The sequence below is a fragment of the Ananas comosus genome, linkage group 16 (assembly GCF_001540865.1).
Source record: "Ananas comosus cultivar F153 linkage group 16, ASM154086v1, whole genome shotgun sequence".
NCBI classification, from domain to species: Eukaryota; Viridiplantae; Streptophyta; class Magnoliopsida; order Poales; family Bromeliaceae; genus Ananas; species Ananas comosus.
This window is the reverse complement of record NC_033636.1, coordinates 5,133,949-5,157,636: the sequence shown is the minus strand read 5'-3', so window position 1 is coordinate 5,157,636 and position 23,688 is coordinate 5,133,949. Positions and strand designations below refer to the sequence as shown.

Below are 23,688 nucleotides of genomic sequence, written 5' to 3'. Positions count from 1 at the left end.
ACACGAGCCGGCGTGATTAAGTTTCGAGCTGATCACGAGCCAGAGTTTTCGAGCTTGTCACGAGCTCGAGCCGAACACGAGCCGACCTTGAAGACGACGAGCCGAGCTCGAGCTGGCTCCAGCTCGCTCGAGTTCGGCTTGTTTACAGCCCTAGTTACTAGCACGTTTAATTTAAAGCTCTGCTAAACGCAGGGGATAGTTTGGGAATGGAGGGGTCATCTAAAATTTTTCCTATAAAATCTTGCATCACCCTAGCGGCAGGCGATTTCCCGCGCAATTTTTGGGGCCATGGTGGCGGCAGAGACGGCCCTAGCGATCCTCCGCACCCGGCTGTCTAACCCTACCTTTGCTCATTCCCACCTCAAATCCTCTTCAGAAAGCAACTACAGGTCCATTTCTCGTTTTTTTTTGTGTGTGTGTTTGTTTAAAACAATATTTTGATTTTAGATGATCTTTGATCACTCCATCTTTCTCCATTTGACAGCAAGTTGAAGTTCATCGTCTCCAGTTCCATCGCCGAAGCCTGCAACAACTCCGTCCTCCTCCTCGGCCCCCGCGGATCTGGAAAAGTTGCGGTAATTTCTCTTCTCTCTATAAGATCACTCCAGTTTCTATAAAACTATGCAGAAAGCTAGGGATTTTGATTGATTTTAAATTTAGGTAGCGGAGTTGGTTCTCGAGGATTTGAAGGCGGAACACGCCGATGAGATCTCCGTGGTATAGTCGGAATACTCGGTTCTTGCTGACTGATTGAGATGTTATATATATGTTTGCCTCTTTTCTTACTTTGTGCTGCGGGGTGAATGCATTTCGATGCTACAGATCAGATTGAATGGGCTGCTGCATAGTGATGACAACTGTGCTCTCAAGGTTAGATCTTTTTGGCACCGCATCTCTCACCTTCAACTTAGTGATTAGGTTATTATTACTATAGTTGTGGCAATACTTGTGCATATAATTTTATGCTTTCTGTCTTTACCTTGCGTCCCTGACTTTTAGTTGTGCTCACATTTGTGGATTGGTTTGGTGTTAGAAAACGACACTAACTTATGATAGAGTGGCAAGTTGATGTGATTGTGATTGAGGGCTATGTTGATCATGTAAGTTGATAGAACTACAGAAATTGTTATGACTTGTGAGGGAGAGAGTCTGCCCTAACCAATGCCCGTCAATTGGTCAATGAAGCACTTTTGATTATAGACTAGATATTATCATTATTTCAGCCTACCGCGTGTCTCCAATGCCAGGATGATGCTCTTTTGATATGGGATATAATTGATGATATGAAGAGAATAAGGGAAAGAATGAGAAGCATAGCCACTGAAGAATAAGTTAATCATTTAATAATGCATCAAAACTTGGTAGAGTCATAGCCACCGCAGCTCCTTTTTTATATTTGACTTTTAAATAGCAAATGAGAAGTGTGAGAATGATACAGAATAAGTTGTTAAAGTTAGAAAGTGCAGACTAAATTGGAATTAGACCTAATAAGACTTGACATTACTCTGCCTTAATTGAACCGCTTAGACTGGATTTGACTCCCATTAAGAAGTTTTTTTTGTGATCAATGTTTAAATTTTTCACCTCCTTCCCTAATTCGTAGGAACATATCCTGAGCTGGTGATTTCTAGGTTGAATATGCCATATAGATGATTTACAATGAAACTGTAAATCAACTATATGGCTTCTTAGGATTCTGAGGATCACAGCCTAATCTATGACCTAGACAAAATGGAGAGCCTTCACTGATAAGGAATTTAACAAAGAAAATTCTAATGTTTATTTACGTGGTGTCAGTTTGGCATAGAACCTTCTTTTGCTTTCAGTTGCAACTGCATCTAATAGTATGCTTGGCTAGGTGTCACGGACACTGATATGGGACACGAGACACGACACGACTTGGACACCACAACTCGGCAACTTTCAAAAAATTAGGACACCGACACGGCATAGACACCGCTAATAAAATATAATATTATTAATATAATAATATATTTTTATTATTATAAAATATCAATTTTGGTAAAATATTTTTATATTTCTCATACAAGTAAAAGTTAGTAAAATTTTCATTGATAGTTCATATATTTTAAGAAAAAAATTCTCCACCATACATAATTTATTTATATTGTCAAAAAAATATATGCATTCATCAAAAAGCTAAAATATTTATTATCTTACATTATACATGTATAGAAAAAATAAACTAAAAATAGGTATATATATTTTTTAGTTGTATGTGCTATGGATCGGCATTAAACGCTCATCCAAAAAGTGTCCACATCGGACACGTGTGTGTCCGACACGGACACGCGAGGCTTATAGAAGTGTCCGTGATACATAAGATGCTTGGGCAATTGAGAAGTCGCGATCTTCTACTATAATAAGAATTTGAAATGAGCTTTTAACCCCTAAATTAGAAGCTTGAATTCGAAACTTCTGCTTTTTCTTCAAAGAGATGCTATTACAAGGGATTTTAATGACAAAGCTTTTTGTGCTTCTCTAGATAATGGTAGTCAAATGGCACTAGACCTTACAAGCTTGGCCAATCAAGCCCTTCAAATTACTATCTTCAGAAACTTTACAACTGTGCCTTTGAAATTCAATTTGGTCTCCGTTTTACTGTTCTTTGTGGATTCATGGGCATGATAACATATTCCAAGATTCTAGAAGCTAAAGAAAAAAATGTGAACAACCAATTTTTCGATGTAATGGCAGAAGCAAAACTTGATTGCAAAGAGGGACTTTGATTGCAGGTTTCCATTTAAAGTGGAATCATAGTTAGTAATATCTCTTTAGTCGACACTTGATGAAACTTTAGTCGTAGTTTGTTATGAAGTCCTTTCTTGTGGTAAATTAAATTGGTACTAGGCTTCCTTTTCTCATTCTAGGAATTCGAGTGACTCTTTTGCGCTAACCAATTTGTTTTAGCACTTTGTCGGCGAAACCCCGCTTTTCCCTTTGCCAAATGCCCTGATATATGTCTGCATAAGGTGTTTGTAAAACCCACTCTGATTTTGGAGCATGTGCAGAAGCAACATTCAGATAATGTAGGCACTTCATAGTACTTCATAGAGGCACATATTTTTGAGAAGCTGCTTTTGTAGTGTATCTAGTAAATATGATAGCTCCCAATCTTATCGAGGGTTTTTAGTTTCTAGAGGGGTTTTTCTCTTAACAAGTTACAGGAGGAATCTTGCAGAACAATCTTGTTCCTATTGATTTGCATGTCTTGACATCTCATGTTTCAAGGAGTTAATACATTTTTAGGACACTTGTTTTTACCCTCTAGTATTGCTAGGGTTACATACTTAAGCCATTTTTTTATTTGAAGTTCCCAGGTCATCAGAAGGCTCATGGATTTTTTTTCTTTTTTTTTCCTCTTTTATGTATGCTTGTGGTAGCTATGAATTTTCTTTCTTGTAATCATGTTGGAACAAATGTTCTAGTGGAAAAGTAAAGTACAGATCGTGCAGTTTTTTTTTTCTCCTTTAGATATCACTTCTTAACTTTGTTCTTCTAATCCAATGATTCTAGAGTTTCCTGAGCATGTTCATTCATTTTAACCTTTTTACAATCTTTTCAACATCTTTCTATCTTGGACATTAGATTCCTTTAAAGTTTGCTCCTATCAATCCTTTGTTTTTTGGCTGCTACTGAGAAATCCAACTGTCCGGAGAGCAGTCTTTAATTTACTCTTAGAGTATTAGTTTGACTACCAGAAGACAACTAGTTTATGAGCTCATATATTCTCCTTCCATCATATCTTGCTAAGATTACCTAATGAGCGTTCTTCATCCACTGTCTCATTACTCAGTTTTTTGTTTCTTTGCATTTAATATTGTTAAATATATTCAACTTCAAAACTTTTAGGATTTATTTTTGTTTTTAATCTTTTCTAGGAAATTGCTCGGCAATTATGCTTGGAACACAGATTATTGTTCTCAAAAATGGTAGATACCTGCCTTTCTTTTGATATTCGTTGGTTGGAATATTTTGACTTTTGAGATAAGAAAGTCATACTCACTTATCATTACTGTAGGCTTCATCTGATGACAACTCTCAATTCATGATTGACATGCTGCGGTAAGTGTAAAGTGTAAGATCAATTTTATTGCTGGATTGTTTATGTTGCCTCATTTCTATGCCTTCTTGGTAGGGAGTGTGGTTTGGCCCACAAGACAACAATTTTTGTTTTAGATGAGTTTGACCTCTTCACTCAGGTTGGTCTAAGAAATATATTTTACCTAAGTGCATTATTTGATTCACATTATCTTAGAGTCTGCAGTCTAGTTGTTTATTATTCTTTGGTAGCAGTGTAATTTCATACAGTACTTGTTGAATTAAGCACCCTTTTGCTGGGCGTTGAGGAACTAATTAACTTTCATGTTTTCAAAATTGATGCCTATTTTGTTTTTTACCGCTTATATGGAATTTCTGACTGATTTTCTTCCTTTAGTAGCCAACATAATGCAAAAGTATCTCTGATATATTGAGATATTTCGTAATTTGTAGGGGAAGCAGCGATTGCTTTACAGCTTACTAGATGCATTGCAAACTTTGACATCACAGGCTGTAGTCATTGGTATGAGTTGTCGCTTGGTATGACATCTTAAACTTCCCTTGTGCTTTTTATTAAAACTGTTTTTGATACTACGCGAAAGTGTTTTTTTTTTTTGGGATTTCACTTGTCATAAATCTACACCATCTGTGACTACTTGCAGTTGTTTCCAGACAATGACACTATTAATATTTCTTTATACCATCTTGGTATTCTGATTGTTTTTTTTCCCCATAGGTTAGTGTAGGCAAACTTTCTTATTCTTCTAGGATCTGAGTTTCACAATAGCATCTATTTAGCCCTTTTCAGTTCTAATTCCTTCTTAGGTCGTTTGTGATGCAGGAACTAGTAATGTAGGTTGAAGCTTGTTAAGAATCTATTTACAATTATTATTATTATTATTATTCTTATTATTCTTATTATTATTATTATGTACAATGTACAAGTTATTATGTTGGACTACTGAAGTAATCCGTGGGATGCGACGGGTAGATAATTGAAAAAAATAAAAATTTATAGGAGAAATGAGAATATAGGAATGTAGATATCCCATGATTGTTGAGAATGGGGCAGTTAGTGATGGCACCGCGCACCGTCCTTGTTGAGGATGCATGAGGAGCAATGGATACGGCCCGAAGGGCTCCGAGCGGCGAGCGAGAGGAAAAGTGCTAGAAAAAGAAAAACTAAAATTACAGGTGGAGAGATCCAAAATTGCTGTGGAGGTGATGGGAGAGGGAGAAACGTCGTTGTCGGTTCGGAAGATAAAGGGAAGTAAGAGATGGGCGGAAAAAGAAAAGAGAGAGAGAAAGAGAGTTGAAGGAGGTGGCTATGAGGGAGAGGAAGGGTTTTACTAAGACAAAAGAGAATAGAAAAATATTTTTAAAAAATAGTGTGTCCCACCACCGTCAAATGAAGGTGGTGCATCCACGTTGGATTTGGCCATGAGAATTTATGTATAGGTATAGATGTGTAAGCTGAAAATGAACATTGGAGGAAAACTTTGGACCTAATTTCATTGGGCCGACAGAGAAGTTAGACTTGAGCATAACTAGGACTTTCTTATACTTCGAACTTTCAGGATCAGACACTCTACTTCATAGCTGATACATCAAAGTATAATTAGGCTATAAAAGGATCGACATCATTCTTTATGTTTTAAGAGTGACTGATTTTCTGTTGCTTTGTTACTTTTACCCGCGATATTAATAGGTTAAGTGATCATGCATTGCAATAAAGCTATTCTTAGGTAAATATACTCATTCTAAATGTTTAGTATTAAGGTGTACGTTGTACTGAGTGACAGTAGTTAAGAATTTGCGCTTTAAGCAGGGCTCTAGTTGTTATCCAATCTTGTGCAATTACTATCAGAACCAATGAAATGCATTGAATCATCATCAAATACAGTGGAATCATCAACCAGGGTTCATTGAATGCTCATGGAGTACAATCAAAGCTATTTATAGCTGTCAAATCTTGATTAAAAGAATATTTTGAATGAGACTTTGGATTTTGTTTTCCAGAAGATATTATTTTAACAAAATTCAAGTGAAACATTTGACTCTTGGGAAACTTTTTGTGTCTGAAATTTTTAATTTTAAACTATAATCATTTTTTCGGCTATAACTTTATCTATTTCCATATACAGATGTTCATAATATTAAGCTCATCTATTTGATTTAAGATTTAATCTGATAAAGCTAAGGTACCTTTAGGAGCATTTAACAATCATTCACAGAACTCAGCCGATATTCAGCTTCGTGATTTTAGCGTTCCTATATGGTGTTCCATTCAGATCATAGAATTCAGATCTACTATGACAATCTGAGCATCACTTCTCTTGCTGCAAATCCTATTTTACACGCTCGGAGTAGGCACATTGAGTTTGACCATCATTTTCTTCGTGAGAGAGTTCAGTTTGGAGACCTCAAGCTCTGTCAATCACCCCCGAGGAACAACTGGCTGATTTTTTAACCAAACCATTATCTACCTCCCGTTTTCCAATTTTGCGAACCAATCTTCGTATCCAACCACAGGATCCTTAGGTTGCGGAGAAATGTTAGAAGATATTACTTGTATATACTTTATGTATTATAATATGTTATTAATTTAGTGAGTTACTCTTGTAATTATTTGTAAATATTAATAAAAATCCTAGCAGGTGCTCTCTTTTCACCATGGTTTCATTGACCCCTTAGTTAAGGTGCCATAAGTGGTGGGGTCTTAGTCTTAGTGTTCCTTGGAAGGATGGGTCTTCCTTCGCTTGATGCCTTTTGATGATTTTACTTTAGATACTTTGTCAGATTGGTGTTGGGCTACATAATCTAGTCCTGATGATCTAATGTTACCTTCCATTACACTTTAGATTCATCAAATCTTGTTAGCAACATAATTAGAGGAAGTGCATGACAGAGTATTAGTAGCTTATCCTTTGGTTATATGATGGTTTATAGTCAAGTGTCTCATGTTATCATTTTTTCCATTTGTACAAGTCATAAACTCGGAAATAAGCTGAAAAGGAAATGGAGCAAGGATTAATCTGTTTGATTTTTATCACGTTGATGACCTTTATGCACTATATTCTGGCTGACAATGTTTCTACAGGAGTTGACCAGGATTTCCTTTTAGTTATTTTTAAACTTTTGATGATGTTTAAGTTCATGCTATTATCCAAATTCGTTCCTAGCTATATTCATGTTTTGTTTGGGTCCTAGCAAACCTGGAAAGGACACAATTACAAGAACATGCCTTGGAGGTTTTATAGAAGAACAAGCCTTGGAGGTTTTACAAGAACTAGTGATTATAGATGGAGTGTTGTAGTTCATGAGGGCTTAAATCCTATTTTAGTTTGCTACTGTGAAGCTGTAACCTCTTTTTCTTCTGCAATGCCTTTGTACCTTTCTTTGCAGCAAGTATTCTGCTTTTTATTTCTTCGTCAAGGATCACTAATTTCTAGAGTCCTTCCTACTAAAATGTCGAAGATCCAATAAATTGAGCTAAGAGATATATCAAAGGCTTTCAGCGGTTTCAGCTCCGTAGTCAATTAGTTAACCTCAATAGCTTGACCATTGACTGTTGCACCATATCAACATGAAAGTTGCCTGCTGGTTGGCCTTCCTTACCAACCGATTGGTAATACTGGCCTTCAAATCATCCAGCAGGTGATGCTTATCTACTTGTCCTCCCAGTCTCCCCCCAACCAAATTTTGGGGTAGATTGGTTCTTTCCGACCATCTCTTCCTCTAACTACAGCATATTCCAAACAAAAGAATTGTAGAGCTTAGCTTTCTCTTAATAAGTTAGCTTTCTTTTTGTCAACCTGACTGCTAAAGTGCTTGAAACTTTTGAAATTTCTTACCTAACTCCAAAGCAAACAATATACAATGCCCAACTCTGGCGGTCTGGCCTATGTGAGGAGGCACAAATCATCGTGCTGCTACATTTGGTCATTGTTTGGCTAGTCAATATAGAATAGCTGAAATGAGATACAAACAATGAATGAGTAGGGCATATAATAATTTCCACCTTAATAGTCTAGTAACTAAGTTTGGCCATCTATTTTGTAGGATGCAGACCAGCTCTTAGAGAAAAGAGTTAGATCTCGGTTCTCTAACAGGAAGCTTCTCTTTATTCCCCCCTCAGCAGATGAAATGCAAAGGTGGATCCTTTGGCCCTTTCTATCTACTGCCATATCATGCTGTATTATGCTGAAAGCTTTTCTTATTCATCTACCATCTTCTAACATTTTCTAACTTTTAGATATGATGCAGGTTGATCGAGCACTTGCTCTATTTACCAAAAGATTCGGGTCTTCCTACAAAATTTGTCACAGAGTTCAACTCAAGGCTTTCTGTATTCTTTTGGAAGTTTACTCAGGACATCAGTTGTTTTCTTCAATAAGATTGTCCCTTTAAAATGATCATACTTAATATCTATATTTGCAATAGGGGTAGCTAAAAAATAACTGTAACAAAAATAATCTTCAGAATGATCATATTTAATATTTATTTTGCAATAGGGATAACTTAAAAATAACTGTAACAATCAAATATATTTAACTGTAATAATATGTAAATATTGTAGCTCTAATCAGTTAGATTTATTTTAATATTAATGAAAAAGCGTGTTCCTGAGCGAGACCCTGAATTTGGGTAATCATTTATTCTAGTTTCTTTTGACTGGAACATTAATACTAGTTTAAGTGTCCGGATTGCAGTTAGTCATGTCAAATGCTTGGTTCTTCTTTTTACTACACTCGCTGGTTTCCCAACTACTTTGTGTAAGGCAAGGCTGTTGTAAATTGGTATAGCTTTTTTATTAAGTCGCACAGCCCTTGCCTTCATTTTAGACTAGCATTTACGATTCTCTTTCAGCATTATATATAGAATGTGCTAAAAATTGGGCTAGAAACTATTTGTATTTTGGAATCAAGTATGTCGGTGTTCCTTAACTGATAGCAGAATATAATTAGTGATAAAAAGTTCAAAGAAATTGTCAACTCGATCTCAGCTGTGGATGGAACAATCAGTAACCTTTTAACTTTTCTGTAAGTTCTAAGCATAATGTGTTTTTTCTTGTAATGCCTTGTATCACTAGTTGAACATCAAAAATTGATGTTGAGAATTATCCCATTCAGATTCAGGGCTGTTTCCTACATGGATGTGGAGTCTGGATTCTTAATGATGGAAAACTTCAAGAGTGCAGAATTGTGTATGCAAAAGCAGCCCAAGATTGACTGCCTACAAGGTTTGTTGCCACTTATGTGACTTGCAGTTTGATCATTTTCTTTTTCAGCTTATAGAAGTTGAGTGGTAATAAAATTTTGAGAAATTAGGTCTATGTTGCATACTTGCATGGATATGAATATAGAACATGGATGCCACACAATGAAGATGNGGGGGGGGGTGTATGGGAATAAAATTTTTTTATATATAACAATATAAAGTTATGTTTAGCTTATATTATGATTATATGATAATAGTATATATTAATGACTGTTTAGATAATTTGATAACATAAAGCAATAAGGTCACTAAATTGTGCAAAGGTATAAAAAAGTAGTGCTTCATTCATCAAGAAACAAAATTGCTTAGACCAAAGTCACCAAACTTTAATCATGAGGTTTCTCAACCATGAATCTATGATTCAAGTGTAATCCAGAAGCAAAAGTGATAATTTATGTAGGCTAAATTACAGAAACCTTCTTATAAATATCCGCTTTTTTATTTTTCCTCCCTAGCTTTCAAAACCTACATTTTACCCCCTCAATATTTCAAGTTGTTAACCGACCGTCCCTAGTGCAAATGGCAAAGGGCTTGGTGGTTGATACTCGAGGTCCCAAGTTCGAATCCTAGTTGATTCATATTTCTAGCTAAGTTTATTTCTAAATGAAATAAACAAATGCGGGTAGCATGCTATCTATCTCTCAAAAAAAAAAAAAAAATCAAGTTGTTGCATTTAGTCCCCTTCCGTCAGGGTTCCACTATTTCATCCAATTCTTATAATTTATACCGAAAATGCCCTTTAAAATTACATAAATATATTAAAAAAATATTTTTTCCTTATAGAAAAAGTAAGGACAATTTGGTCATTTTACCCTCTCCATTAACGCCGTATCCCTTTGAAAACATTTCTAAAATTTTAGGAGGCAAAATGTAAGTTTTTTAAAGTCAGGGAGGGAAAGTGAAGAAGCGGGTACTTACAAAAAGTTTTCTATAATTTAGCCATTTATATGATAAGATTGTCAATCTGAGCCGTTTAAAAATAACTCCATTAATTAAACAAAAAAAAACCATCGCTCCATATTCCATAAATATTCCTTGCGCATCCTCCAAGCACATGTCAAGTATCTGTGCATTTCTATAAATTTCTAGAATACTAGGCACTCCTGGAAGTTTTTGAATGTATAGATATTGTATATCCAATATGGACACAACAGCTAAATTGAAGTATCTGTGCATCGTATAATAAGATGCTATGCCCATCTGACTGTTGTACTGGCTCAAATTGGCAGATTGATTCTTTTTTTTTTTAATATATAAAAATCTCCATTGGTAGGTTGATTTTTTTGTCTTAATATATGAATATCTCCGTTTTAAGAAGTAATAACACAATCCTTCAAATCGAGCTTGTTCAAAATATATTTCTGGAGTGTAGATGCATATGTATAGAAATACAATCAATTTACAGCTGCATGCTCTGCACAATAACTTTCTACAATAATGTGAACTGAAATCTTTGATAGCCCAGATATATATATCTGGTTCATGTATTTTTATGAATGTGAACATTTATTCTCTCGTCTTCTTCCTAGTACCTTTCTTTTTTCAATTTTTCTTTGAAGATGAACATGAAGGCTCTGTTCAATTGTACATATTTAAAAAGGAGCTATAAATTACAAAAGAAGGTTGAAAAGGAGAACAGAACAAACAGAGTAAAAGGAATAAAAACAAAGCAAAAGGAAAGCCACAAACTAATTTCGGCCGGAACAGGACCAAACAAAAGGCTACATCCGCATTAGTGCAACAGCTTTAAAGAACGTCGATCCAATTTTTAGCTTCAGAATTTGAAGTTTTAGCAATCACCTGCCTCCTATTACTTTTTGTATCAAAGATCCTTCGGTTCCTTTCTTTCCACGTTCTAGCATCCTGCAGCGAACAAGGCACCAAACTTCAGCAGTTTTCTTTCCCAAAAATAGATCTTCCTTCGAGCCAATAAGATTGCAATGAGTCAACGTTGGTGTTGTACATTATCTGCCCCTGCGTTATAGAATTCCAAACTAGAGAAAAGAAACAACATTACATGAAGAGGTGCATCATAGTTTCCGAATCAACTCCTCAACGTGGATAACACGGTGGGGCCAGCCAATTCTTTTTGATAAGATTATCCGCTGTGAGTAGTTGATTATGATAGGCCAACCACATGAAGGCTTTCACCTTAGGTATGATCATTTCCAAAGCACCTTATAAAGACGATCAATGATACCTTTGAAGGAAAGGATCGATACGCCGACACAACCAAGAAGATACTGTTAGGAGTCCATCGCCAAATCACTTCGTCTCTTGTGATTCCTTGCATTTCTGAGAGGCGATTGTTGAGTTCAGCTATTCCGCAGTGAGGATGGTTGAGGAGGTGCGATAAAATAGCAAGTTTTGAATTAAAAGCATAACTCACTATTACCAGCTTGTTAGAAGAATGGTTGTATACAAGTGGGTTGCAATCTTTAATAGTCATTTCATCCTTCCATCTGGACATTTCATCCTTCCATCTGGAGAGCGAGAAGTCCTCTCCCTACTGCTAATGTTAAAGAAAATAGAAGAAAAGAAGAGGGGAGCAGACTTTGTAAACCTCCCACAGAAAGGCAATGCATTATGTGGCACTTAGGATTTTGAATCATTGGGCTCCACATTCGATAATACCATCTCACGACAAAGGGGACTTATGGGAACTCGTGATTGGTGAAGAGGTGCCACCACCACTGCTTCACTAGTAGAGCTAAGTTGAGTAACCGTAGATCCAGAATTCCAAGCCCACCATATGCCTTAGGCCTGCAAATACTCCACGAGGCAACGCACACCGTATGTCCTGAAGCACACCACACCTCCATAGGAAGCACTCCTAATGAAGTCTTTGTGCTTAATGACCAAAGAAGGAAGATAGAATACAAAAAGAAGATATCTTGGAATGCTGGATAGAACAATGTTAATCAGAGTTAAACGACCACCCAAAGAAAGCATATTCGCCTTCCAACCTGCCAAACTTTTCTTAATTTTTTTAATTAGGGAGATATTCTTGTCATTTGAGAGTAAGTAATAGGAAAGTCTTTGGTAGCATGTAACGACCTGACCCGCTAGCAACAATAACTCGTTGGGCCAAACCACCGGCCCAAAATGCTTAAGCCCAGTTATTATAACTAGCGTGTAGGTCTCATATATTCTAATCAGAATTAGTTTCCTACCTGATGTGGGATTATTGGGGGCGTTACAAACTCCTCCTGTTTAGACCCTGACGTTCTCGTCGGGTCCAAACCAGATCATAGACAGACAGACCAGCACCAGAATTACCAAGCGATGTGAGATTCTAGAGGTGGCTCCTACGGGTTCAAGACGTGGCTCCCACCAAACCTGTTGGTGTAGTACTTTGCCCAGCATAGCACTTAGCTCTCACACTTCCGGCTGGTATTCAACTTTGATACCAGTTGCAACAACCCGACTCGCCAACAATAATAACACGTTGGGTCAAACCACCGGCCCAAAATGCTTAAGCCCAGTTATTATTAATAGCATGTAGACTTCATATAAACTATCAGTATCCCATCCGATGATTGCACTATTGGGGCGTTACAAACTCCCCCTGTTTAGACCCTGACGTTCTCGTCGGGTCCAAATCAGATCACAGACAAACAGATAAAGATCAGAATTACCAGATAATGTGAGATTCTAGAGGTGGCTCCTACGGGTTCAAGAGTTGGCTTCCACCAAATCCGTTGGTGTAGCACTTTGTCCCGCATAGCACTTAGCTCTCACATTGGTATTCGGTTGATACCAATTGCAACGACCCGACCTGCCAGCAATAATAACTCGTTGGACCCAAACCACCGGCCAAAAATACTTAAGCTCACATTTTATGCAAAGTACTTTGCTCTGATACCATTTCTCTGTCACGCCCCAAACCCGAGTCATAACAGACGCCGCATACCTGCTAAACTAGCAAATATGCAAGGCTATAGAATCAGACGGAAACTAGCAAAAAGATAATTATCAATTTTTCACTAAATTCAAATAATCAAAAGATGAGACTAACAATTTAATTGCAACTAAAATCAAATGAAGTATCATATAAGCAGAACTAAAGTTTATTATGCAATGCAACTAGAATTTGGTCTAACAAATACTGTAAATAACAAATGTAGGTACGAAGAAATAACAAAGTAGAAGCAGATAAACAAATAATTATTTACGAAGTCCAAAATTCATATCTAAATGCAATAGAAATAAGACGAAAGAGGCTAAAATCAAATCTAGCTATATCTAACGTTCACTCGCTCCCGGCCCCGCCTTGCGAATCAGTCTCAGTACCTGGATAAGCAACCATACACCCCATTAGTCGGATTAAGTATACAATACAAATAAATAAATGAATACAAAAATTAATTCAAGCGACTGGTTTTTCAATATGTAAAATTTCAGAAAACAAGAATTTATCAAAACTTAAAATTTAGATCGGATTGAAATTATAATTTTACAAATGCATTTCTCTTTCAGCAATTAAACGAAATAGATATTAAGTCTCCGGCAACTAACTATATCATATGATCCGTTGGCGAGATCCAAAGGCACCCGAAGACGCAAACAGAACAGAGGCACTCGAAGTCGCAAACAAAACAGAGGCACTGAAGGTGCATGTACAAAACAGAGGCACCCGAATGCGCAAACAAAATAGAGGCGCGGATAGGCGCAGGCACCCGAAGGCGCAATACAAAGACAGAGCTTGCTTCTATAACAAAATACATGTCGATATGGCCAACATTAGTATAGCAGAATACCAAGAGACATTATAATTCAAAATTATCCAATCACTAACTTATAGAACAGATAATCAAATTTTAAAATTCTTCTATTAAAAGAACCTTTCAATCACAGTTGAAACTCAGTTTACAGAAATATTTAATATACACTTAACCCTTAATTTTAAAATCTACAAAATAAGGATTTTCATGCAATCAAGTATTTTCCTAAATTATTTAACAAAAAACTAACGGGTGTCCGGTCGCTTACCTCAAAAGCGGCTTCTAAGCTAAGAAGCTATCTAGTCGAAAATTGCACGAAAATCAATCGTCGGAACCTAAAATAGAGATATGCGATTCTCTATAAGCTAACTCAAAAATAAAATTACAAAAAGGATATATATACATTTAGAAGGCAAGCTTATACAAAAATCTGAATTCGGATAGGTTCACATAGGTTGACAACATCGGCTACAAATGCATGCAAAAGGGTCAAGACGGAGCACGAAAGAGATTTAGAATAATACATTCGACGAAACTCAATTAGCAATCAAGAGGATGATGAGTTTTAAGGATTAAAATATTCAAAGAAGCAAGATAAGATGAATGAAGTTTTAAATAATAAACGAAGGATCTAATACTCGAAAAGAGGGTTTTCAGATGTTGAAACATTGATTTGCAAATCAATAATTAGATAGAATCAAGATGGGAACAAAAACAATATATGCCTTCTTTTAGGCATTTTGTCGAACATGTAACGGACTTTCAATAACTATGTAGAATATGCAGAATTTATATACCTAGATCACATAGAGAATACATGGTAAAAATTTAATAATACGATCAATCTATATTTAGGTATATAGCAATCAGATTTGAACGATCTTAGAAGTAATCATCAAGGAGAATACCTAACAACAATTACATAATTATCGATAAAATTTAGATGCTTTCAAGAATGGGTGTAGAGACGAAAATGAAAGGAATAAACTTTCTTAAAGATAGAATCGACGACGATGAAATGTTGTTGGCGGCAAATCGAAAATGCCGATGGATGAGGATTGCGGCGGCGGCCGCGGACGACGGCGACGACGACGGTGATCAACGGCGTTGTGCGCGCACGTGCGGAGCAGCAGAGGCGTACAGACGCAGCGGAGGAGAGAGAAAGAGTCGTGCGGGAGGGGAAAAGAGAGGTCGGATGAGGGTTGGCTAGGTAAAATTAATTTAGGTACTAATTAGGTAACAATATGCCGCCGAGTCCCTCGAAGATTGAAATTTACAAAAAGGTCCAAACTTAATAAGATAGGAGTCAAAACAAGAGGTTTAAAGGAGCAAGCTTCGCCAGCTTGAAAGACAATTTCTGGATCTAAAGCAGGGTTTGATGTCTGTGGAGGAGTATGAAGCCGAGTTTGACTGACTATCCCACTTCGCCCCAAAACTAGTAAATGATGATGAGTCACGAGCTAAGAGATTTGAGGAAGGATTGAATGGACATATTCGCACTGGTCTCGCACCGCTACACCTTGAGGCATATGATAATGTTGTTTCTAGAGCGAAATCTTTGGATTTAGTATGGAGGCAAACTAGAGAAGAGCGAAAGACAAATCAGAAGAAGAGGAATAGAGATTCTTTCAAAGAAGAAGATCGAAATGCAAGAGAATTGGATAGATCTAATGACTCAAGGAGGTCACGTAATACGCCAGCTTCTCGTGGTGGACCACCAAATCGAGATCAGAAACCGAAATGCTCAGTTTGTGGAGGATCGCATAATGACTCGAACTGCAGGCACGTCACTGGTGGTTGTTTCAGATGTGGAGATTTGAACCATCGGATAGCTCAGTGCCCTCTGTTTAGCACCGACTCTGGCACTGGATCCAAGCCTCAGGAGAAATCTATTGCTCCAACCGGTCGTGATCATGCCCCTCCTATCGATCAGTACAGAGGTGGAAGACCTCGGACGCAGGGTCATGTTCAGGCTCTCTCCCAGCAGGATGTCCAAGCATCTAATGCTGTAGTCCCTGGTATTCTTCCCATAGTTTCTATTTTTGCTCGTGTTCTCTTTGATTCTCGAACTACTTATTTCTTTATTTTTTTTGCTTTTGATCAAAATCATTTGTTAACCTCCGAACCCTTTGTTTATACTTTATGTGTTGGGCGCCTTTGGGGGCAGAGCTTGTAATCGACTGTGTTTATAGGACTATTGTCTGAGTAGACAATATCCTAATTTATTCTAGTAGTCCAGTAGAGCAACTTTTCTGAACGAGAAGCTACTTAGGAGCTCGAAGAGCAGATTGGGATGACGTACCCTTAGCTCTTCGAGAGAAGGTATGTTAAGTTTAGAGGACTAAACTTCTTTTAGAAGGGGAGGATGTAACACCTCATACTTTTAAACCTCTTGTTTTGACTCCTATCTTATTAAGTTTGGACCTTTTGGTAATTTCCAATCTTCAAAGGACTCGGCGGTCTATTGTTACCTAATTAGTCCCTAATTTAATTAGTTCTTCCTAGCCAACCCTCACCCAATCTCTCTTTCCCCCTCCCGCACGATTCCCTCTCTCTCCTCCTTCACCGCGTCCGTACGCCTCTGCCGCTCCGCATGTGCGCGCGCGACGTCATCCGATCCCTACCGTCGTCGCCGTCATCCGTAGCGGCAATCCTCATCCATCGATATTTTTGATTCGTCATTGTCATTCCGCCTTCAAGGTCTATTCCTTTTTATTTCTTTACATCTATTCTTGACTGGATCTAATTCCTTATTCATGGTTGTATGATTATTCTGCCTCACTTATATCTTAATGTTTGGGATTAAAACCATTAAAAATCTGATTCGTCGTGATCTTATTCTTGTCTTTTGAACTGTCAAATTTTATATCTTACATCCTCTATAAAATTTAGTTGTGTAAACTTCGCACATTCTACACATTTTTGGAATGCCTGTTATATGTTCGATAAAATGCCTATGAGAGGGCGAATTTCGTTTTGTTTCTAAATTCGATTCCATTGATTATATATCGTAAAATTATATTTCCACATATGACAAACCTCTTTTCGAACACTAAACCTTTCATGTATAATTTCAATTTTCGTTCATGTCATCTTACTCCTTTGAATAATTTAATTTTCAAAACTCCATCTCTTTGATTGCTAATTGAGTTTCGTCGAAATTAAATATTCTAAATCCCTTTGTGTTCCATTCCGATCTATTTGCATACCTTTGTAACCGAATTGTCACCGATGTGAGTCTATCCAAATTTAAACCTTGGATAAACTTATCTGCTAAATATAATTATATCCTCTTTGCATGTTCATTTTTGAGTTAGCTTATAGAGAATCACATGTCTCTATTTTAGGTTTCGAAGATTGATTTTCTGCGTAGTTTCGACTGGATAATTTCTTATCTTTGAGGCTGCGTTAAGGTAAGCGACCGGACACCCGTTAGTTTTTCGTTAAATAATTTAGGAAAATTCTTGATTGTGTGAAAATCCTTACTTTGTAGATTTTAAAATTAAGGGTTAAGTGTATATTAAATAATTCTGTAAACTGAGTTTCAACTGTGATTGACAGGTTCTTTTAACAGAAGAATTTTGAAATTTGATGATTTGTTTTGTAAGTTAGTGATTGGATAATTTTAAATTATAATGTCTTTTGGTATTCTATTATGCTAATATTGGCCATGTCGACATGTACTTTGTTATAGAAGCGATCTTCGTCTTTGTATTGCGCCTTCGGGTGCCTGCGCCTATACGCACCTCTGTTTTGTTTGCGCTTTCGGGTGCCTCTGTTTTGTACATGCACCTTTGGTGCCTCTGTTTTGTTTGCGCCTTCAGATGCTTCTGTTCTGTTTGCGCCTTCGGGTGCCTTTGGATCTCGCCAACGGAGTTAGTTGTCGGAGACTTAATATTTATTTCGTTTATTTGCTGAAAGAGAAATGCTTTGTAAATTTATAGTTTCAATCCGATCTGAATTTTAAGTTTTGATAAATTCTTGTTTTCTGAAATTTTGCAAATTGAAAACCAGTCGCTTGAATTAATTTTTGTAATTAATTATTTATTTGTATTGTATGCTTAATCCGACTAATGTGGTGTATGGTTGCTTACCCAGGTTTTGAGACTGCTTCGCAGGGCAGGGTCGGGACCGAGTGAGCGTTAGATATAGCTAGATTTTGATTTTAGTCCTTTTTGTTTTATGCCTAGCATATATTTAGATGTGAATATTTTTTTGGACTTCGTAAATGATCGTTTGTTATCTACTTTTATATCGTTATTTCTTCGTACCCACCTTTGTTAATTATGGTATTTAGTGGATTGAATTTATAGTGTTTCGTAGTAAGCTTTAGTTTTATAGATGTTAGAATTCCGTTTGATTTTAGTTAAAATTTAATTTCTTAGTCTCACCTTATGATTATTTGAATTTAGTGGAAAATTGATAATCATCTTTTTGCTAGTTTCCGTCTGATTCTGTAGCCTTGCATATTTGCTAGTTTAGCAGGTATGCGGCGTCTGTTACGCCTTGGGTTTGGGGTGTGACATAGCATATTGTAAAGTGTGTGCTAAGGCAAGGAGAAGGTCCCGATCAATATTAATAGGAGAAATCGAACTCTTATGGATGTTGATTTTTAAGAAGGAATTTTAAGATGCAAGTTTCTTGAGGATCAGCTTTGGTTAAGATGGTAGTGTCATAATATTGAAGGGGGTGAAAACCACCCGGGTTCAACCAGAGAGTGGAGAGATGGTCGAGTCCAAAAGCTTTCATAATAATCCTTTGAAGAACATCTACAGCAAGAATGAAAAGGAAAGGTGATAAAGGATCACCTTGCTGCAATCCCTGTTTACATCGGAACCATTTCTTAGGCTTGCCGTTGAGAAGAATAGTAGTTTTGGAAAAGAGAGAGACAATGAATCCAGCGAACGCATTGATTGTCGGAGCCTCTAGCCACTAGGAGGCTCAGGAGGGAGCTCCAGCAGATATTGTCAAAGGCCTTTGAGAAGTCGAGTTTAAGAAGGATGGCCTTAATGTGCATGTTATGGCATTTGTAGACCAACCTGTGTAGACAGATGAAATTGTCCAAGATGCTCCGATCTCTCGCAAAAGCGGTTTGATTGAAACTGATAAGGTTACCAATAATAGGTTGGAGACGACAGGCAAGGACCTTTGAGAAAATTTTTTCAACAGCATGAGTGTATGCCAATAGTCTGACGCGTAGGAAGCCTCTCTCCGCTTCGGTAAGATCCAGCTATCATTAAGACATTTGAGATTATCCAAGCCGGTATGGATGTCATTGAACCGACAAATGATATCTCGCTTGATGACAGACCAAAATTTTTGATAGAAAGCCATAGGAAAACCATCTGGGCCTGGGGCATGATCTCTTCAAAGGAGTTAATGGCTGCCAAGATATCCTCTTCAGGAAGATGGCTGTCAAAAGGAGCAAGATTGAGGTCAACCTTTGAGTGTAAACTAGAAAAGTTGATGTAAGCTGCCAGTGCGAAAGCGGTGCCAAGAGTATATATGAAGTGGTCTCTAAGGAGGGCTGCCATTGAATTAACAGTGTCATGCATTACATCCTGAATCGAGTGAATCCAATTGTGTTGCCGTCTCCCATTAGCATATGAGTGAAGAAACATTGTGTTTCCATCCCCTTTATTGACCCGTTTGATGCAGGAGAGTTGTCTCCATTTAATTTCTTCAAGTTCAGTCAGCTTCTTAACCTGTTCTCGAAGCTCGCATCTTAAGGCACGATCTGTATCTACTAAGGATCCCATGTCTCCTGCAGAGTCAAGGATGTTTATCCATCTCTTGCAAGCTCTAGATGTTTGTTGCAAGCTTCCAGGGGCCCATTTCTTCTTTTTTTCAATGTTAATTCAGTTTTCTGTGTCAACCACCATTCGAGTCAAGATATTCTTCTTAAGGAGGAATAAATTGTAGCCACATTGGTTGCTTTCTGAAGATGGCCTATTAATATATATTAACAGCTCATGGATTTTCTTATCTCTTACGTGTTCTCCCTTGTTACCCCTTGTTACATTTAGCCTCAACTTGAAATGATGTGGGTGGCATCCTGACATATTGAGATATTCCTAGTATCTTTTCAATTCCTAACATCCCAAGTAGATACTGGATGTTGTCAAGCCTACTGCCGAGTTTATCATAGATGTGCTTATTCTACCTTAAAGGAGCTGTATGGATAACTCTCATTGCACTTCTTCATCTTTATACTTGCCACTGAGCTGTTGTGAACGATCGTATTCCATTGTTATTCACATCACAGTTAGCAGCAATCTTCTCAATCATTTCTAACCCTCTTTCACGAATAAGATCCTCATATGTTGTCAATTAATTTTAGCCGTATATGTATAGAAAATCTGTTTTGGGGCTAACTCAAACCGACCGTCATGTCGCTAAACTGAGCATCTCTAACTCAATCTGATCGCCATGTCGGTAGACTGAGCACCAAAACTCAAACCGACCGCTATGTCATTAAACTGAGCACCAAAACTCAGTCGACCGCCATGTCATTAAACTGAGCATCTCAATTTTAATCGACCGTTAGGTCGCTAAACTGAGCATCTCAATTTTAATTGACCGTTAGGTCGCTAAACTGAGCAAATCAAGTTCAGATATGACCGTCAAGTCGTTAAACTGAACAAATGACCGTTAAGTCAGTAAACTGAACATTTGACCGCTAAGTCATTAAACTGAGCAAACCAAGTTCAATTTCAAAATGACCGTCAAGTCGTTAAACTGAACAAGTGAGCGCCAAGTCGTTATTGAGCAATCAAATCAAACTCTTTTCGACCGCCAAGTCGTTAAACTGAGCAATCAAATCAAGCACTTTTTGACCGCCAAGTCGTTAAACTGAGCAAATCATATCAAACTCTTTTCGACCGCCGAATCGTTAAACTGAGCAAATTAAAATTAAACTCAACCTCAACCTATTTCAAACGACCGCTATATCATTAAACTGAGCAATCTGTTCGCAATCGACCATCAAATCTATAAACTGAGTATTTAGTTTTATAAAGTCTATGTATAGTGGGGGAATGCCGCTGCTTAAGCCATGTACACGGCAAATCATATTAATAAAATTTTATTTACCTGTTTGGTCTTTTTTATTATTAGCATTTATATTCGGTCTCTTAATCGAGGGTTCCTTAACACTGAAAGTGTGGGATAATTAACATCATATTCTTGAGTCTGTTGGAAGCCATGAACTTGTAATCCTAATTTCAAAATAAAATTTAAACAAATTTAATCTGTACCATGAATGATCACTCGCCTTAGAAATACCTACGGCGGGGCCGATTCGTTCGCGGCAGACAGTACGAATATTTTGTTGCTAAAGAAAATAAATATTTCATGCTATTATGTGTCGGCACACAATAATTTTTTTGACCGGCACGCATCGGCACGGCTTGGCACGCACAGTGCCGTACCGTGCTGGCAAGTTTCCGGTACGACCCCGTGCCACGGCACTTAAACCCTTGCCACCGAGTTTCTCGAAGATTTGAATTTACGAAAAGGTCCAAAGTTAATAGGATGGTAGTCAAAACAAAAGGTTTGAAAGTATGGGGTGTTACACTAATATCCTGAATATCTGCAAAAAAATAGGCACGAGTTACTTAACCTGAACAGCAGTCATAACCAGAAAGAACAGGGTATCCTCCATTTCTTTTTATTGCAAAGTGAAATTCTCATTTCTTAACCTTAAAAAAGGGGCTATGGGATTATAGGAAGCACTTGAACCTAAATAAGCTAGATGTTTATTTATTTCCTAAACCCTGCGTGTACACTGCTTTGAAGTAAGTTAATGTTCCACATTTGCTTAGGCTGGGAAGTTCAAAATTTCCAACAGTATTAAACAAAACTACATAAACATTTGCCCACATGAGTGTCACATGCTGACCTCTGCTAAAAGTGCAGTACTTGTTTAGGCCTTCAATTTGAAGATCTATGTCTCTTGATGTTGCATATGCTGTATTTTGTTAGCGCAAAAGGTAAATGTATAAGTTTTTTTTTCCTCTCCGGAGAAGTTTTCATACAGCTGATATTAAAGCAATTTATTAAATACACCCTTTTCATGATTTTTTTTGAACATGAGACATTTTTTAGCAGGTGCTTCTGTTTTGGATCTCTATATTTTGGTATGCATGAACAGGTTAGAAATTAAGGAGCGAAACTCATACAATTTTACATCCATAATGAAAGGTAGAAATTAATCAGTCTCTTTTCTTCCGTCTCTCTTTTGCGTTACAATTAGTTTTATGCACAGATTGACTGAATTGATACATTGTTTCTTCTTTCAGAATATAAAGCCATACATGACGCGTACAAGACATCGGATAATTATGCATTTACAGTTTGTTTACGGGTTAGTGTAATAACTAAAGGGCAAAACTAATCAAGTTTATTCATTTCTTCTAAGAAGATCTATAACAATGTAATACTTTTCTGCAGGCTTTTGAACATCTCTTGGATCAGGAGTTGATAGGCTTTGTTGATAGTAAAGGGCATAATCAATCTATTGATTTTCGTCCTGTGAGACTTTTGATTTCTTCTCGTGAACTCTACGAAGGCTTGAAATCAAATCCTCTCAGCCCAGTGAGTTTTGACATCATCCATTGATAAAATTTTCTCGCCATTCATTGGGTCTCATAGTCACAGTATAAATCTTATGTTTATAATTTCCTGTTTGTTTTTTTATAGGCTATTCTTCTCAAGTTATTTGACCATGAGAGCTACAAATAGGAGAGCTAAGAAATTCCTTACACCATGATGTCCGAATGTTTGTAGGATACATCTAGAGCTGTGTAATTTGTCCAAGTTATTTATTTATTTATTTGGATTTAATTTTTTGCTGTGATAGCAATGCTCATGCAGACGATTTGATTTGACTGTTGAAACAAAATTGATAATCACATGTGAACATGAAACATTACTGCATGGCCTAGCAATTCATGGAAGTGATATTATGTCGATCTGAAGATGATGAGAGCTCGACTCTGAAATGCTCCAAAAGTACAGGGCCTTTGTGCTTCCACTATATTTTCAATGATGAGACACTTGAATTGATGGTTAGCTTTATTAAATATGATCTATACAATTGGCAGTATTTAGAAATCATATTTCAAGATTTTTTGCCATTAGTTATCCTCTGAACGATTAGTCTCAAAATGAAAGACCAAAAATAAAAATCTCATCAGAAACAATCTCATATTGAGCTGCCGATCTTGTTTTAAGTAGTGAAAATAATTTAATATCAAAATTTCACCTAATTGGAGTTTTTCTACGTTATTGCAATTACTACTGTGGCACACGGGGCATTATATTTGTTTATTATGTGCCAGTTTGATTAGTAAGCAAATGATATTGAAAATTGTGAGATTTCGGTATCTAGATATTTCAAATTGTATTAGATCATATTTAATAAAATCGATCATCGAATCAGATGTTCTATTATCGAAAACAAGGTGGAATAATTAAGATCTTTTGGCTTCTGGAAGCATTCTAGCTCGACTCAATCTATACATTCTCTTTTGTATGTGTACATTTATAACGAGATGAATGAAGAGGTGCCAATTTTGGGTAGACTTGTTGACTCTTTGTTCACTTTCGCCTGGATTCGTAT

General features: G+C 37.0%; 1 protein-coding gene across 2 annotated transcripts; it reads left to right on the top strand.

Annotated features, from left to right (window-relative positions):
• LOC109722632 (origin of replication complex subunit 4) lies at positions 205 to 23,652 on the top strand. 2 transcript variants are annotated; one of them, XM_020250737.1, is made up of 16 exons: positions 205 to 389; positions 485 to 575; positions 661 to 717; positions 823 to 870; positions 3,903 to 3,953; positions 4,043 to 4,086; positions 4,160 to 4,223; positions 4,516 to 4,602; positions 8,125 to 8,216; positions 8,329 to 8,410; positions 9,019 to 9,104; positions 9,195 to 9,304; positions 22,176 to 22,268; positions 22,367 to 22,431; positions 22,518 to 22,661; positions 22,767 to 23,652. In XM_020250737.1, the coding sequence occupies exons 1-16, from the start codon at positions 289 to 291 to the stop codon at positions 22,806 to 22,808; spliced, it is 1,257 nt and encodes a 418-aa protein (XP_020106326.1). In that variant the 5' UTR covers positions 205 to 288; the 3' UTR covers positions 22,809 to 23,652. The 2 variants fall into 2 exon arrangements, with proteins under 2 accessions (XP_020106326.1, XP_020106325.1); XM_020250736.1 differs by having other exon boundaries at positions 22,173 to 22,268.